Source organism: Cinclus cinclus, chromosome 6 (genome assembly GCF_963662255.1).
Source record: "Cinclus cinclus chromosome 6, bCinCin1.1, whole genome shotgun sequence".
Taxonomy (NCBI): Eukaryota; Metazoa; Chordata; class Aves; order Passeriformes; family Cinclidae; genus Cinclus; species Cinclus cinclus.
The window spans coordinates 40,997,760-41,015,215 of NC_085051.1; the positions used below are offsets into that span (position 1 = coordinate 40,997,760).

At 47.1% G+C, this 17,456-nt stretch overlaps 1 protein-coding gene across 2 annotated transcripts; it reads right to left on the bottom strand.

Moving 5' to 3' along the window:
• Positions 1–2,027: 2,027 nt before the first annotated feature.
• Positions 2,028–17,166, bottom strand: VIPAS39 (VPS33B interacting protein, apical-basolateral polarity regulator, spe-39 homolog). Of its 2 annotated transcripts, XM_062495220.1 has the most exons (20): positions 17,134–17,166; positions 16,924–17,016; positions 16,372–16,474; positions 14,958–15,101; positions 13,869–13,907; positions 13,455–13,519; positions 11,351–11,407; positions 10,349–10,441; positions 9,693–9,726; positions 9,142–9,244; positions 9,026–9,053; positions 8,792–8,865; positions 8,162–8,237; positions 7,737–7,871; positions 7,215–7,256; positions 6,730–6,819; positions 6,242–6,328; positions 3,608–3,697; positions 3,190–3,294; positions 2,028–2,917 (listed from the first exon to the last, which is right to left on the bottom strand). In XM_062495220.1, the coding sequence occupies exons 2-20, from the start codon at positions 17,014–17,016 to the stop codon at positions 2,897–2,899; spliced, it is 1,479 nt and encodes a 492-aa protein (XP_062351204.1). In that variant the 5' UTR covers positions 17,134–17,166; the 3' UTR covers positions 2,028–2,896. The 2 variants fall into 2 exon arrangements, with proteins under 2 accessions (XP_062351204.1, XP_062351205.1); XM_062495221.1 differs by lacking the exon at positions 11,351–11,407.
• Between the last annotated feature and the right edge of the window lie 290 nt (positions 17,167–17,456).

Here is a 17,456-nt window from a genome sequence, read left to right on the forward strand (position 1 = left end):
CTCATACTAATTTTGTAAACAGAAGTCCTTGACAGGCTGCATATAAAGTCACATAACCATTCGGCCATGATGGCAGGGTGAACACCATGGGTTCTTCAAGCACACTCAGCAACTCCTAATTGCAGGGTGGTTTTTCAGATGTTTTGGGTCCCCTTTTGTAGAAACAATGGTTTCGAGTCCCATCCAGTGGCAAAACCCAGAAATTGCAGGTTTGAGTCCTGCAGAAAATCCTGTAGTGACATTCTATGGTGAAAGGTGCACTGTGAAATTTTTTTAGGCCACGTGTAAGTTAGTAGCTTTTATGGCAGAGTTTGCTCAGATGCTTTGGGTTCTTTTAACTCTAAGGGAGTTGTACGAGTTCAGTGCAGTATGTCAATATTTTGTGTGTGTGTTAAGAAGAATGAGTTATGTGTTGAATCTGCCAGCATTAAAAGAAAAATTGACATAGGGACACCCGTGACATAAAGCTTGTTTGCTCAAAAATTGTTTCTGATAAGTGTATAGATATGTGAAAAGTCTTATACAGGACATGTGCAATTGGAATGATTTTCACTGCACATCTTGGCCAGAATAAAGTAATGCAATTCACAGACATTTCAAAAATAGGGTCAGAGTGTTTAATTCCTTCCTGAGTTTAGTGACAGTTCCAGACTTTGAAATGACATGCTCCATTTTTCTTGAGGGAAGGGATAGAGGTGTCAAGGGTGTACAATAACAGGACAAATGACAGCAGGCAGACAGCATGTGACAGGAGGTAGCAGAGGAGCACAGTGTCCTCCCAGACTGATAATTGTTATAAAAGCATGTAAAGCTCTACTTCTGCAGGACTACTGCACTAGACAAGGAAAAAGGGACTCAAAAGCCCAGAGAGATAGCAGAGCTGATCAACCCATGCCTCTAGGCACTGGAACAAAATTACCTGTGCTCTGCCACATGCAGGTGAAATACAAACCCTTGCTTTGGTGGCTGCCCAGCACTGTTCTGACATAGCAAAGAGCAGCAGCAGAGTGACACAAAGGAATAAACATGCAAAGAGCTCAGCTGCCTAGCCCAGTACTTGCAGGCTGATTTAAAGTCTTCAGCTGAAACAGCTGAGCCTTGGGACCTGGCTAGTTTTCAAGATCTATAAAAAGCTATTTAATAATCCCTGCATCATCTCTTCTCTGACTAGAAACAGGATTTTATTCCAAACATCTCCCTGGAGGACCATTTTCCCCATCTGTCTTATCTAAAAGTTTATGGGGTTATATGACTTTATGCAGCCCGTAAAAAACTTCTGTTTATTCAGTTAGTATGAGCTACATAAAATACAAGCTGTATTAGACTTGTTACTATTAATTTTAGCATCCCTCACCTAAAATGGTCCTACATCAAGGACAATCTTATCAATTTGTCCAAGTATGTGATGAGAGGGAATGAAGAAAAGGGACACAGACTCTCTTCAGTGGTGCCCAGTGATAACCAAGGGCACGGGGCACAAACTGAAATGTGCTGGTCCATCTGAAGACACAAAGCCACCATATATTGTGAGTATTGCCAAATTCAGAACAGGTTTCCCAGAGAAGCTGAGTCATCTCCAGCTGTGATGATACTGAAAACCCACACAGCCACAGTTCCTGGTCTGCCAGTTCCAGGTGATCCTGCTAAAGCAGGAGTAGACTTGATGACCAAGAGATCCCTTCCAACCCAAATTATTTTCTTTTTTTACGGAATCAACACCAACAGAAGAAGAAAACCAGTTCACAGTGCAGCAGGGAGGCTGGAATCCAAATCTACTCTCCTGTGACCCTCTGTGGCAGCAAACTCTCCTACAAACTCTTTAAAATTAATTCATCTGTGCCATGGCACTGAAGGTGTGAAATAAGGTACTGCTGCAAGCAATGTCACTCCATGGTGATATGCACTGTGCTTTTCAGAACATTAAAAAAAGATCCTGCAACTTATTTTTGTGGGAGGTGATAAATTGCTCAGGATTAACATATAAGAATGACAATGTGCTTAGTGGGGGAAGGAAAAAAAAACAGCCCAAGGATAAATAGACAGCTTTATTTACAGAAATGAAGTGAGGTCAGAAAAGATGAAGCCAGCAGCTGCCTGAGGAGTTGTGTTTCTGAAAAAGTGCATTTCAATCCTTCCTGGCATAACATTTTCAGAGAAAAGAGCTGCTGGGGCCAGCAGGTTTGTGTCAACAGAGAGGTCCCTGCTTGCTCTCCATCCAACCCATCAGGACTCTGACCACCTCCACACAAGGTATTTCCCTGATAAAGGGATCTTCCAAATGCTGCAAAGTGCTAGCAGAAGGATACTGGCAAAGGTTGCTGTCCTGGCTCTCTGCAGGAGTTCACACACCTCTTTTCCTAGGGTGAGCCAGAATCAAAATAAAAGTGCAACTGGTCCTTTCCTCCAACACTTTCACACAGGGAGAACATGGTCCAGGTAGGTTTTACTCCAGCCACAGCCATTAGTGATGCCCAAGCCAGCTTGAGTGTTACAGGGACTGGTGAGAACTCTGGTGGAGAGACTCATGAGTGTGACTTGACACATTCCTCTTGGAAGAGTAAGCCCAGGCACCACCCAGAGCAACCATTCATCTTGCTGTGTCCAGCAACTTCCCTCCATATACACAAATGATGCCTGGCTTACAGCCACAAAGACAATCAGATTCCAAAAACAATCAACCCTGGTGGATCAGTACCATGGTTTCACCAGCTACATTTTAGTAGCTGTCTTCAACCAGCCTGAACGCCACGGTCCCACAGCCACAGGCACCCATTGTCACCGACGAACATTGATCATGCAATGAGTAGTAACAGAGCTGCTCTGTTGGCACTGGACTGGGTTTTGCAGTTCCCTCTTTCAGTGACAAGAATGGCCAAACAGGCTGTTTCACAGGTGCTCAGTTCTTCCACCGGATTTGCTAAAAGAGAGAACAGGACATGACTAACAGCAATGCTGAACACAGAGCCCTAGAAGCCAACTTAGTGACTCCCAATCCCTGACAAGGACAGCTATGGCCAGAGCGTGCCATTTCTATCGGTATAACCATTCATTCCTCTCCTGAATGCAACCCCAAACAGATAATTACCTTCCCAGCAGGGATAGGAAGTACATAGGTCAGCCAAGCCCCTACACCTAATCTATATCTGTTGCTGATGAGAGTGTCTGGAAGAAAGAGCAAGCATTTCTTACCATGTTGCTGAGAATGCTCTGTATCTTCTCTTCTTCTGCAGAGCCCCTCTCCACCTTGCACTTATATGCTGTCAGCTGGACACGATCCTTTAGATCCCGGTAGGTCTAGATAAAGGGCAAAACCAGTACCCAGCTGAGAGAAAGGGACACTTCCATGGTTAGATAGTGTCCTGCAGATGGGCAGGGCAACTCTACAATCCCCCATCCAGTTCCCAACATAGAACAATTTCACAGCACAAACACTAGGAGCCACTCTCCTGGCTCATGGACTTCTACTGGGAACCTTATCATTTTTCCCAGGCCGCAGGGATAAATAAACCCCACAGACACATCACAGAAGCGGCACATGGCAGAGAGCAGAAAAGCTAGAGAGAAAAAGTAGGCCCATGTCCCATCTCTTTACACAGCAGCAATCTACCTCTATGACAACATCATGGCACTTGTATTTGCTAGCGAGGTTCAGCCGAGTCTCCACATCTTCCACCAGGCGCACATATTCCTGCAGCACCTGTGAGAGACAGAAGAATGGCTCAGCTCCCTTCTGCAGGTATGTCCTGCCTCTTTTCCCCCACCCCAGCCCTAAAACCTTTCTAGGTTGCTGGTCATATAGACTTTGCCCCTTCTTTAGGGAACAAGCGACCCCAACAAGACTGTTCAGGATCCCAGAGGTTTTGCTTACAAAGCTCAGAGTTGTAGAAAAAGAGTTAGAAGGGACCCACAAGGAACACAGAGTACAACTCCTGTCCCAGCACAGCACCACCCAGAAGGGTCAGAACATGTGCCTGAGAGCATTATCCGAATGTTTCTCAAATTCTGTCAGGCTTCATGCTGTGACCACTTCCTGAGGTAGCCTTTTCCAGTCCCCAGTTACCCTCTGGGTGAAAGAACTCTTCCCAGTATCCAACCTAAACCTACCCTGACACAACTTCAGGCCACTCCTTTGGGTCCTGTCACTGGTCACCCCTCCTCTTCCCCTCACAAAGAAGTTGTAGGCTGCCATGAGGTTTCCCCTCATGTTTTTCTCCAGGCTGAACAGACCAAGTCACCTCAGCTGCTCCTCATACATCTTCCTCTCAAGGCTCTTCACCATCTTCACCTCTGTTAGACACTCTCTAATAGATTTATAACCTTTCTAAATTGTGGTGCCCAAAAACGCACACAGGAGTCAAGGTGAGGCTGCCCCAGAGCAGAGCAGGACAATCCCCTCCCTTGCCTGGCTGGCCACGCTGTGCCTGATGCACTCCAGGACAGGGTTGGCCCTCCTGGCTGCCAGGGCACTGTTGTCTGAGATTCAACCTGCATCGAATGTGACCAGGGTCCCTGGTGCTGCTCTCCAGTCTCTCATTCTCCAGTGTGTCCATACATCCTGGACTGCTCCACCCCAGATGTAGAATCAGTCACCTTCCATTGCTGAACTCCATTTAATTTTGGTGACTGCCCAGCCCTTTAATTTGTTGAGATCTCTCTGCAGAGCCTCCTTGCCTTCTAGGCAGTCAGCAATTCCTGCCAGTTTTGTATCATCTATGAACTTGCTTAGTATCTGCTCCAGTCCTGCATCCAAGTCATTTATAAAGATGTTGAAGGGCACAGGGCTGAGGTTGGAGCCCTGTGAAACCCCACTAGTGACCAGTCACCAGTCTGATGTCATCCTATTCACTGCAATTCTTTATGCCCAACTTATGAACCAAATGCTCACCCATCTCATCACTCGTTTATCCACTTACATGCTGGATGCTTTGTCCAGAAGGATACTGTGAGAGACATGAAAAGCTTTACTGAAATCTAAAAACATTACATGGAGTGGCTTCCCTTGGTCAACCAAGTGGGTTACCTTGTCATAAAGGGAAATCAGATTTGACAAGTAGAACTTTCCTCTCATGAAGCTATGCTGGCTGTGACCAACGACTGTGTTGTGCTCCAGGTTTTTCAATATCTCCCAGTTTAAACTTCTCCATAACTTTACCATGCACTGAAATAAGACTAGCAAGCCTACAGTCTCCAAGGTCCCCTTCTTGCCTTCTGGAAAATTGGGACATTAACCAGTCTCCAGTCATCTGGGATCTCTCCAGTGTCCTAAGACCCAAAAAATTATTGACAAGTTTTGTGATGACATCAGCTGGCTCTTTGAGGATTAGCTGATGAATCCCATCATGCCCCATAGATTTCCAACCAAAGCAGCAGATCCTGCATAGATTCAGGGTCGACTGGGAGCTGACCATTTTCACAGTCATCATCTTCCAATTCAGGGCACTGAGACCCACTTGATCCATCATCTGTTTGTGAGGCGACCATTCTCATCCTGTAATGGGCCAGTGTTATTTCTACACTGCCAATTGCCATTAAAATATTTGTAAAAACTCTGTCTGTTGTTCCCCACAGTTCTGGCCAGCTTCAACTTTTCTCCCTACAGTGGCAAGCAGTATCTCTGCATTCTTCTCATGTCATTTCACCTTGCTTCTACACCTTTTTTTGTCTTATTTCCACAAGAAGACTCCTGTTCAGTTAAGCTGGCCTTCTGCCTTGCCTGCCTGACTTCCAACATTTGGAAATTGCCTGCTCCTATTCCCTTAGAAGGTCATGTTTAAAAAGTGACTGATGGACCCCACTGCCTGCAAAAACATTATCCCAGGGAACTTTACCCTGAGCAGCCTGAACTCTGTTCTCCACATGTCCAGAGTTTTTCCTGGCACTTTTCCTCCTATCAACAGAGTCTTAGGCTACCTGGTTCCTACAGATCAGGTTAACCACTGCCAGCCAGATAAAGAGCAAGAAAATTTAATGCAGCAAAGAAAGGTGGCAATGCACATGGGAAGAGCTCCCAGCCACCTTTGGCCTGCTGTCCCTCTTGCAGTCAGAGCTAGGACCCAGCCCTCAATACCACCCACACATCTGTTCATGCATGGGTTGCTCAGCTGAGTGCTGCGTCCACCTGGCAAAGCCAGAAGATCAGCAAGCTTCTCCCACTTCCAGCTAGGAAGCAGCTCACCTGAGGAGTCATTCATACACCAAATCCCAATAAAGAGCAGGACATAAGCAGGGTTTCCTGGCTCACCTGCACAGGAGCATTGTTCCTCTGCAAGATCTCCACCACCCGGTGGAAGCCAATAGGTGCCTTCTTCTTGGTGTAACCCAGCCAGTTCTGAAATGACAACCAAACCTTTGTTAACACAAAAGGACAATCCTTCCAGCCAAGAAAATGTGTTTTTTTTTTCTCCCAGTGCCAGCAACATACTCCACAGCCAACACATGCACCCCATGGCAGAGCCCTTCACACAGTGGCTGGGCACAGGCTGGCTGCAATCTTTTTGGTTACAGGGCTCAGGGGCAGCCCCCTTCTCTGACCTTATTGCCAAAGCCAAGCCAGGCCCAGCAGAGGTCTTGGGCAGGGAGAGGAGGAAAGTATTGCAACACCCTGCAGCAGAGGTGCTGGGCCCTGCTGAAATAAAACCAGTCTGTCCAGTAACCCCAGAACAAGCCAGTTATCAGCAGCAGACACCAGTACTTGGGACTGTGTCCCCAGCAAGGCTTTCTGCAGCTCACCTTGGTGGTGAGGAGGGCATCCACATCACCCCAGGCCCGCAGCTTGGCACGGGCAGCCAGGGCAGTCAGCACATACTGCTTATCAGGAATCTGCAAGGCAGAGAGCTGCAGTCAGAACAGTAGCACAGCTCAGAAGGCCTGTGTGGGCTGGACAAGAATGGCATCTGCCCCGGCCCTGTCAGGACCCACACCAACAGCCAGGCAAAGAGGCAAGATGTTGCCTGACGCCAGACACAGGACCACAGAGAGTAGTAAGTGGGGATTTGTAAGTGCTGCTGCAGACAGGGTACATCCATATCCATCTCCACATAGCTCCCACTGGCCTTTCTGAGAATCCAGAAGGGCCCTGCTCAAAAAGGATGTCATGGGCCCCTCCCTAGCTCAATGCTGAGCCCCTCAAATTCCTTCTACTGAGCCCCTTCATGATATACAGTTAGTCTGCACGTTTTCAGCTAGTGCTGCCACAACAGGGAAGACTCACGCACCTTAAATGTCTTCTTCAGGTTGGTGGGGCTGCTGAACATACCCTAGAGAAAGCAGACAAGTCAGTGCAAACTCAAAGGGCAGGCCACAGCAGGGGTTCAAACACCTGTTGTAAGGTATCTGCCTTGCACATAGTCAATCTTCTCAAGATTTTACTGCTTTTTGCTCATGCCAGTGCCACAGGAGGAAGCAGCTGGCAGAAGAGAGCAACTATCCCACCCCATTAGCTGTCTGGTCTAGTTTCCCCACATCCTCAATTGGTGCACCTCCAGCACTTCCAAGACCAGTACCACGCACCTCAGCCTCATGGGATTTACAGTGGTTTCTAGGGGGCAACTCCCTGACAAACTGTGCCAGGTTGAATGTCTTGGATCACAAAATTCCAAACTGGTGCCATGGGACAAAGTGTCTCTGAGGGATTAAATATGACCTCTCTTTCCCTTTTTTTCCTTAATATGACCACCCCACATCTTGAGGGCTACAAGGATGAGATGCAACCTTACCTTCTGCCACATCATCCTTACCTCAGCCTCTGTGTAGTGGTAGAAACAGGAATAGAAGAGGGTGGTCACTAGTGGCATGTTGAGAATTGAAGCCTTGCGAGGATATTTCCGAAATAGTTCTGACTGCCCAGCCATCTCCAAGTGCCGGTCATTAGCCTGTGGAAACAGGAAGACAGACAGGGTAAATATGAACCAGGACAACTGCCTGTCTAGCTGTGGGATAGAGACCTAGAGAGAGTGTTGTGACAGCAATGCGCAAGCACAGCCTCAACATGCTATCAAGTCTCAGATCTGGTATTTCACATGTGCCTGGCACAGCAGCCTGAATAGCAATCACAACTACACTAACCAGAGCAGGCTTGTTGATTCAAAGTGGTGTTAGTTAGGGACAGCAAGAGATCTCACAGGTAGTTCCAGCCATCTCCTGACCAGCAGAGATTTCATACCTCAATGATGATCTGTCGCTCCAACAAGGTATAATGGTCTTGGATGTGGGAGGTATCCTCAGCTGAAAATGGCAGCCTGGCCAAACATGAAGGAAAGAGACACTGTAACCAGCTCTTAAGTAAAGAATCCTTCATTTGCTACTAAGTACACTCAGAAGAATTTTTTTTTTCTACCAAACAAGCTCTTATTCTTCCCAGCTTGAATGGCTAGTGGGTACTCAAGTTCTTGACCCCCTGCCCTCTCCAACTGGCACTCTCCTAGACAGGCTCCAGAGAAAGAAACATTACGCAGGACCTCTCACAGAATAACCTAAAGTGGATGCTACCAACTTCCTCAAGAGCTCAGGCACCCAGATTTTCACCCATTACAGTCTGAAGGACGAATGTCAGGAAGTCCCTTGAAGCATCTTTCCTCCTGAATAAAAAGCAAAAGCTGCTGGACTAGTGATCACCACAAATGATTTCTCTCTGGTCTACACTGTATCCACAACTCTACTCCCATTCCCCACTAAGGGAAAACTGACATCAGCTCTCAAACCACATACCCACTGGCACAGAGCTCTAATTTTCTTCACTACCACCTTCTATGAAGAATCCACATCCCTCCCCTGCTTTTGCATTTTGTCTTACCCGATGCAACCTTTCAGAAATTCCCTCCTTTTTTCTACATCCTGGATGTTCAAATGCTCCCGGTACTGAGACAGCTGGAGGGAGAGGGGAAAGAAGCAGTCAATTCTCATGGATTTGGGAGATACAGTATTCCAGAGGATTAAATGGGGACAAAAAGCTTTTGCCTGATTCCCACACACTCTGCAGCCAGCCTCCCCCTGCAGTAAGGGAGCTTATGCTCCTGGGAATACTCACAGCAACTTCCTCAGTCCTATCTAAGAACCTGAAAAAGGGAATTAGCAAGCATTAACTTGGAGGCAGGCTTGTGGCACTGTGCTTAGCCCTGCGACAAGAAGGATCAACAGCCTCACCTGAGCAGATCCAGAAGGAATTTCTGCTCACCCATCTCTCTGAGGAAATGGATCAGATGGCACAAGGCCACCTGCCGCACCTCCAGTTCCCGAAACAAGATCTCTGGAGGGGAGAGAGTTTATATACAGGTGGGTAAGGTAAGATAGCACTACCAAGCAGACAGTACTTAGCACAATGGATGAAGTTGGAAGTCACTGGCAGGATTCAACAACCTTATCCCATCTCAAATCACAATCTTGGAAGCTGGAGCATAGAAAACCCCAATCACTGGGCCAACAGCTAAATCCACCTCCATGCACTACCTCTACAGATTCATTTTCATTCATCTGATCACCACCACCTACCCCTGCTTAAAGCTCCTCTCTGGAGACTTTGTAGGCATCACAATCCTCCCTGCCTCCCACATTATGCTTGCTACAAAAATATTTCATGCTTAGAAAAAAAGCAATACCCCAGATGCTCTCTTTGTAAATTGCACCCAGTGAAAGAATTACCCCCTCTGTCCTTCACTGAAGCACACTACAGAAATCCCAGCTCCAGCCATGCTCACCTCTCCTTAGCGTCCGTTTCAGGAATATCAGGACCTGTGAGCACAGACAGATAGCTCAGATTTAAGACAAACAAACATCACACTGGTCAAGGTCTAGGGAAGCTTTTGCAAAAGGCCTCTGAAAACACAGATCTTACAGCACTGAACTTAATTCTAGTACCCACAGCACCCAGGACAAGCAGTGAGCCTGGGCCACAGCTACCTAGGTTCTTGCCTAAGCTCCTACTCTGGAGTTTAGATGAGTGAGACCAAAATTTGCAAAGGAAAACATTTCCATGCAAAATCCAAGGAATTAAAAGATCTGGATGAAGGAAGCTCTGACACAATCCCATTTCCTTTAGAAGCCAGAAAAACTGGTGAGGCGCCAGGTCCCAGATCTGTACTACAATGAGCAGAATAAACCTTGACCTTCAAGAAGCAGTTGCAAAAATCTGATGCATCAGATTCTTTCTTATTAACATCAGTTCTGCAAAGTGGCAGGAAAGACAGCAGGAATACAGAATTTCCCTTAAAGTCTTCAGCTTTGACACTTTCCAGTAACTGTTTGGTTTGAACTAAAGAACACCCTCCAGTCTTGCAAGACTGGGTGCTGACTGCATTCTTATGAGCACTCTCTGTAGGGCCACCCAGAAGTCCCAGCCCTGTACAGGACTCACAGCAGTAATGACATTCCCATCATGCCCTGCCACAGCTTCATCCAAGAGCAGCAGCTTGTCCTGCAGGGACCGAAATCTCTCTAGAGAGCAGATCTAGAGACAGAACAGGAAGAAGTAGGCACGTGAGACATGAGACAGTCCTCAGGCTGAATCCAAGGTATTATTTATTCCTCTCCCAGAAGGCCTTCAGCAACATGAATAACTGCCCTCCCAATGAGTGGAGAAATTCTCATTTAGCTGAAATCACATGCTGCATAATCCCTGGAAATTATCCACAGCAGTTGCAGTCAAACCTCATTACTGCCCAGTCTAGGACAGCACACAAGGTACATTCAGCACAAACACCCTTGTAACAAGACAAAACTTACCTGTACACCACAAACCACTAGCCCTGACAGGAGGAGGAAACTCTGCAGGCCCCTTTCCACAAAGGAGACCAGAAGAGTAGAGTCATAACTCTTTCTCCCTTCTTCCTACCCCACATCTGTGGCCTCTCTCAGCCTTTAGTTCACCTCAGCCTTTGAGGAGACACATGCAGAGTGAAAACACAATCTCCCTATGTGTTCACTGCACACTGAGGCAGCTGAGACTAAGATTACAACTCCAGTTAAACCATTTTTTGTCTTTCTCCCTCCATCTGCCACCAACTGAGAATGGAGATACAGCCTCAACCCCTCAGATTTTTAAAATAAACCCAGCCCCACGGAGCAGAAAGGGACACAGCAGTATAGATACCTACTATCAGAGCCTTGCTGAGGGGACAACTCAAGTAAACAAAGCAACAAAACCCTGAAATTCTCCTGCTGTTCCTGAGCTAGTGTGATTCCAGCACTGCCACCTGGCAAAGTAACAGACAGGCAGACCACCATCCCTGCTAGGTGCTGCAAACAACACTGATCCCCTCCTTGCTCCCAGAACAGCCAGGAGCACAGAAAGTGTAAAGCATTTTGGGACCACCCACTCTCCATCTCTTACAAGCAGGTGGGAGTTCAAAGTCCTTACCTTGCCCCTCTGCATTCGCCTGACTGTATCTTTTGGGCTCCAGTCACTGCTGTAATCCTGCCACAAGAAAAATAAAGCACTCTTAAGCCTCAGATTATTTCAGTAGTCTCCAAGCCGCTTTCCATTTCTGCTGCATCAGTGATGGTCCACATGTAGCTACTCACACTTATCATTCAGCTTCTCCAGGAAAGGTGTTAGTAGGATGTGTATGTACATTTTTCATGTGCAAATGCTGAGCCCTCAGACTCTGCATATGCTGGTGTGGAGGGAAGCTAAAGGCTCATATGTTAGCACAGCCCTTCTATTGCCTCAGTAAGGTCTGTGATCATATCCTTTATAAGAAGTGCACTGCATCAGGTTGTTCTCCTTGCAAACTATGTTGCTTTCAGGACAAACAAAGTACATGCAAAACAGACTAGCCCAAAACTGAAGGGCAAGGAGTCAGTTTCTTGTTACAATTCAGACAGACTTCTGCTGGTGAGCCTTCCACAGCAGTGTGGAGAGCACAGGGGCAACAGCCTCAGGCAAGCACCTGGGGAGTTGCACAAGACAAGGACAATGTGACAAGGGCATTGAAGCCTGGAGGACCATCTTAACATAATATGCTACCACTGCTGCAACGACCAGAATTTTCCCCCTGCAGCAAGCAGACACTATGATCTGAAGCACTGGAAAAAAGGTGATGGTGGCCTGAGCCACTCCTAACTCAGACACCATAAAGTCATCTAGGTCTCTGTGAGGCACTCAAGCCAGTGGTTGCAATTTAGCTTTCTGCCTCAGAAGGCCCAGAGAAAGGGAGTAACAAGAACCAGCTCTGAGGACACTGAATTTTAAATCCACTGAAGATTTACTCAAAGTCCAAATCTAAGGATGAAAGGTCTGACCCAGTCTTATTAGGAAACCTCTGCACACAAGTCTCTCAAAGCAATGTACAGTGAGTGTCAAATTATCCTGAGCACCAGGGTTCCCTCCAGCACCTCTGGCCAGAGGCAGCTTCTCAGCCTATCATTGTCAGGACACTCATCAAAAGCTGCCACTAACTTTCCCTTCTTTGTTCCACTTCACTTACACCACCCCTGTCTGCATTTAAGAGGCTGTATAATCCTTCTCCTTCCTGTTTCACTGCTTCTGCAGGTCCAGAACAGAACACAACAGGGCAGTCTTGTTTCTCCTGCCATGCTTTGAGGAAGTGCTGTCTGTTAGGTTATGTTATTAATGGCTAATTGACAAAACACACCAACTTGGGGAGGATCACGTGGCCAAGGACAGGTGGACCATGACTCCTAGCTGCTCAAGGATGCAAGTACCAGCTACTGGAAGAGACTGGAGTCTGGGATTTAGCTACAAAACAAACCAGACACCAAAGACCAGCAACTGGAGGGACCCATAGAGTGTGTGTATGTTCACTAATGGAATTTGTCAGACAGAAAGGAAGCTCAGGATCAAGCTTGAGTGTTATCTGCATGTATATATTCATAAAGGCATTGGTGTCTGTCTGTGTTAATCCATGCAGGCAGCTATGTTAGGGTTGTGCATGTCTGTATCTGTAGGGATTATGGGCTCAGTCCTGTTACTGCCTGGACCTAGGGACATGGAACCACAATCTCACACCTAGTTAGAGGAATCCACCCAGTCCCAAAATCCTCTAGATTCTCCAACACCTATCACTGCATATCTGATAGGCAAACATCCCTGCCAATTGGAACACTGCCTCTGCACAACTCTCTCTGTGTTGTCCCAGTGATTCACAAACAGGAAATTTCAAAACAGTCATATTTTAAAAAAATTAAAAATCCCATATGATGCCAGTGTATCAGAATAAAAGCAGCTTACAGGCAAAGCACTACTTTGAAATCCTTTCCGCAAAGACTGCTGGGCAATTCATTAAAAGAAGTAACCAAAAAAAAGATGCCTAGCAAAGCTCTGGACTTCTGAGCAAAAGCAGAGAGTGCTTAAATTACTGCAAGGCTGCATCATTTTGCAGTTCCTGTCCTATTCCCTGCATTGCCCTCTTCTGTCTGAAACAGCAACTAACCACTTCCCATGAAACCAGTAGAGTAGGAAGTTCACCAATCTCAGCATACAACAAGCACAGGCTGCTCACCTTGTACTCAGCTTTCGGTCTGCGCAGCTCTGGGGCATAGTTTTTAATTCCTGTGTCAGTGAGGGCTGAGAGGGAAAGGCACAGATGAGTAGCACATAAAAATCCTGATTCACATCCACTTCCAAATCCATCCCTTTCTTGGTTTGCATGGCAGAAGACCCAAACTTAAGCCCTAAATGGCAATACAGCATTACTCTAAAACAAAGAGTTGTCAGTTGTACATTTACCCCAAATCATCATGCCAATTTAACTTCTTTGAGGAAAGAACCACCTATGATTGAACTTTTAGACAGCACATGATTCAGTTTCCCTTTTTGCATCATAAGGCAGATGACACTTCCCTTTTTTTGGGAAATGTTTTGTTTCATGTAAATCTGAACCCCTCCCAAAATGAGGCAGGGACCCAAAACTTACCATCTGAAAGGGACTGAAAACTTGAGAGTTTGTTTCGTCCTGAAACAAAAACACTGATGAGATACTGTCCCTTCATCAGCAACATCTCCTGCACAGGGAATGTAAGACTAGACTGCAAGCCAGTTTACTGCAGCTATGCCACTGTAGAACAAGCCACCCTGTACAGTGATTCACACTACACCAGCAAAGCTGGAGCTCATCTGCTTACATTCTAAGGCACTGAAACTGTGGCATCGCAAACCACATCACACTCCATCCCTATCTGCTCTCTTGGTGCAGAGGCCAGGAGAGGTTAGAGACTGAATTCACTCGTCTATCTGCAGAGCAGCTCAAGCACCACTGCAACATAGGCCATGGCAACATGGACAGCTGCATTCATTGGGGCTGCAATTTGGATGCCTTTCTTCATCACTTTATTGTCAAAGTTGAGAGTAAAAACACATCCCAAAGAAAGAGAGACAAAGTAAAAGCTGTTTTGTTGTCTGGCTGTGAGAGAACAGAGCTGAACTCCTGCAAGCTGTGTATGTTTATCCATGGCCTGCTGCACAGTTGCCCTGTAACCAGCTATGCTGCCACTATCACTTGTTTGCTGAACCAACACCAACAGCAGCCAGCTCAGCTCCAAATAAAGGATAATCAATCTGTCTTCTCTACAGAAAGAAAATCAAATGATGGCTACACGGGTCAAACCAGTCCCTTTGCAGCCTGCTCTTTTCCACCAACCAAACGGATTGCCACCCAGTGCTATGCTCTACCTTGCTTTCTTTGGAACCTGGATTTTAAGAAGACATAATCTTCAAAGCCCCTTCCCACTCCACAAAAACATGTGATCTACTGCATGAGACAGTCTTCAATTTCTAACCAGTGAGCAATACATTTCCACCCTGAGGAGGGATTGGAGCTTCCCTGTCTTGCAACACACTTCAGATAAAACAATTTACACAAGATAGCACAGATACCCCTTGACAGTCCTGTATATATTATAATATATATAACACAAAATGTATATAATAATGTATTAAATACATTATATTATATATGCATCTGCTATATACCATATTTGTCAATATGGTATATAATGAACCTCACCTTTGAACAGGCTGCTTAGGGAGTAGGAAGAAGCTTGTTTGGGAAGAGCAGCATAGGAAGAAGGGCCCTTCTGTAGGCTGGAGTCTCGGCCATCCAAGGAGCCAGTGCTGCCAGAAGCTGTCTCTTTGATTGACCAGGAGATACCTGTGTGCAGACAGGTCACTTTTAACTGAGAAAGAGCCTGTAAAGAATAATCTGGCACAGTAAAAACATTACCAGACGCGTGCTGGTCAGTTCTACACTAGAACATCTTGGTAAGTCTGAGCCCCAGCACTAAGTAGATGCAGTGCATCTCTCCATGCAGAATTCCAGTCTCAGGTAATGCTACTTGTTAAGCAGTGGCATGTTGTCCTCCAGAAATGGCAGGTTTCAGCAATGTTGTACAGCTGGCTACAGCTTGTGCAAAAGGAATACATAAACATCCCCACCATTTATATATTGTTGCATGGAGCAAAGCATAGTCGCTGTTCTAAAAGTACAGAGCAAGACAGAGTCCCTGGCCTACCTCAAATTGCAGAAGCCTAAGAGCAGCATTCAGTGTTCAGGAAAGCATAAGATAGTTTTCCTCCCTACACAGATAAAGCAGCTTCCATTGTTGCCTCTGCTGGCAACAATGCCTATGTCTCCCTCCTGCCTGTTCAATACAGTTTCCCCTCATTTTCACACAGCTGCACAACACACATATTTCAGGATCAGAATGACAGACAAAAAACCAAAATTGGTAGAGAGACCCTGGGTGGGAAAAGAAAGCAGAAGGAGAAGCTACAGCAAAGGACAAGAAGATCAGTCTTAAAAGGTCCTTTGGGTGATCCATGTGTAATTTTCATGGCTTGACACTGGCTAGTAAGTGTCACAATTCTGTGGGTCATAAACTCAAAAGCACAGCGCTTGTGTGTGGGCCATAAGCTCACTCCCATCATCACTAGAAACACATCTGCTTAATGTTTACAGCTCCCTTTCACATTTCAAGCATAACAGTAATTCAATAAACACCCATTAAACCTTGGATTGTCTGCTTAAAGTGCTGTGGGGTCAAAACATAGAAACTTTAAATAGTGCCATTTCAGGCAGTGATGTGAAGGAAATGATTACCTAGAATCTTGCAGACCACCTGAGAATGATTAGTATCCATCCATAACCACCAAAATACCTGCTCTGACCTTGACTACATATTAGCAAAAACACAGTGAATTCCCTCCACTTGTCTGCACTTCTCTTTTTCACACAGTTTGGGCTTCTGCTCACCCTCTTTTCAGTGGATCTGCTCAGGTAAATCAAGTAGCTCACAATGTGACCTGGGAGACTAGAATCAGATTAGATATGCAGGATTAGATAGTGAACAATACTCCTGACTTAAGTGTCAATTTTAAATCCCCTCTGTCTCAAGGATAATTTACAGTACTTCTGCACTTACTTCCCACAGGTTCTCCACTCCAGCTGACCCTCTCGAGGTCGTCGTCATCATCATCATCAACAATATCCCGAAGGCTGTTCACTGCCCGTTTGGATTCCTTTAGCTACACACAAAAGAGCGACCTAGCATAAGGACCATCAGAATTGAAGAATACACTTCGTTTCCTATTACCATTGAACATCTCCCAAAGAACTTCAAATACATCATCTTCAGCTTCCATTGCTTCTTCTCGGGATGGCATTTCAGTCCCGTAGGTGTGCAGCAAACACGGTAGCCCGTCCTCACCTCTGGGAACCCCAAGGACACCCACACGGACACCAACAGCTCAACCAGCGGGAGGTGCAGTTTGGTGCGTGGGCGAGGAACCCCTTCCTAATGAGATTTCGGACTGGCTAATGTAGAGCCCTCGGCACCCTCCGCAGTAGGTGACAATCCACCTACAGAGCATCAACTCTCCGCGATGTGCGGGGCCGAGGCCTGGGCTGGGACGGCTACAGGGGCCCACCCGGCGAGGGTGTCTTATCAGCAGTCCCGGGGTCGGACCCTCCCTACCTGCGAGAGCTCGTCATCCTCATCGTCGAAGGTGAAGGCCCGGAACTTGGAACTGTGCCAGTACTCCTCCTCGTCCGCTCGCACCCTACTCATCTGCAACGGCACCGCACAGCTGCCTCAGCAGAGGGAGTGAGTGGCTGCCTGGGGGAACTACCCCTGGCCCTGCCCTGGCCCTGGTCCCGGCCCCGCCGCCCGCGGCCCCTCTCTCACCTCACCGCCCCTCCCGCGCCAGCAGCACCGGCGTCTTCACGGCGGGGCGGGGCAGCCGCGCGCGGGGCACGCCGGCACATGTAGTTCTCCGGCTGGGCGCGGCGCTGCCGCTCCTCGTTTACGCACTACGAGTTCCGGCGTGCCCCGCGGGCCGCATTGGCGTGACTTCGGACTACCAGTCCCAGCGGGCTGTGAGTGTCTGGGACGGCAGCCGGGATCGGGGCTTTGGGAACTGTGGGCTGACTCTGGGGGCTGGGGGACGAGACGAGACGAGACGAGACGGGACGAGACGGGACGGGACGGGACCGCGAGTGCCAGCTTCA

Coding starts and splice junctions, on each gene's coding strand:
- VIPAS39 (XM_062495220.1), bottom strand. CDS start 17,016: ATGAGTAGGGTGCGAGCGGACGAGGAGGAGTACTGGCACAGTTCCAAG. Junction 7,872..8,161: donor AGCGACAGATCATCATTGAG/GTATGAAATCTC, acceptor CTGTTTCCACAG/GCTAATGACCGGCACTTGGA. Junction 2,918..3,189: donor AGAGCATTCTCAGCAACATG/GTAAGAAATGCT, acceptor TCTCTCTTTTAG/CAAATCCGGTGGAAGAACTG.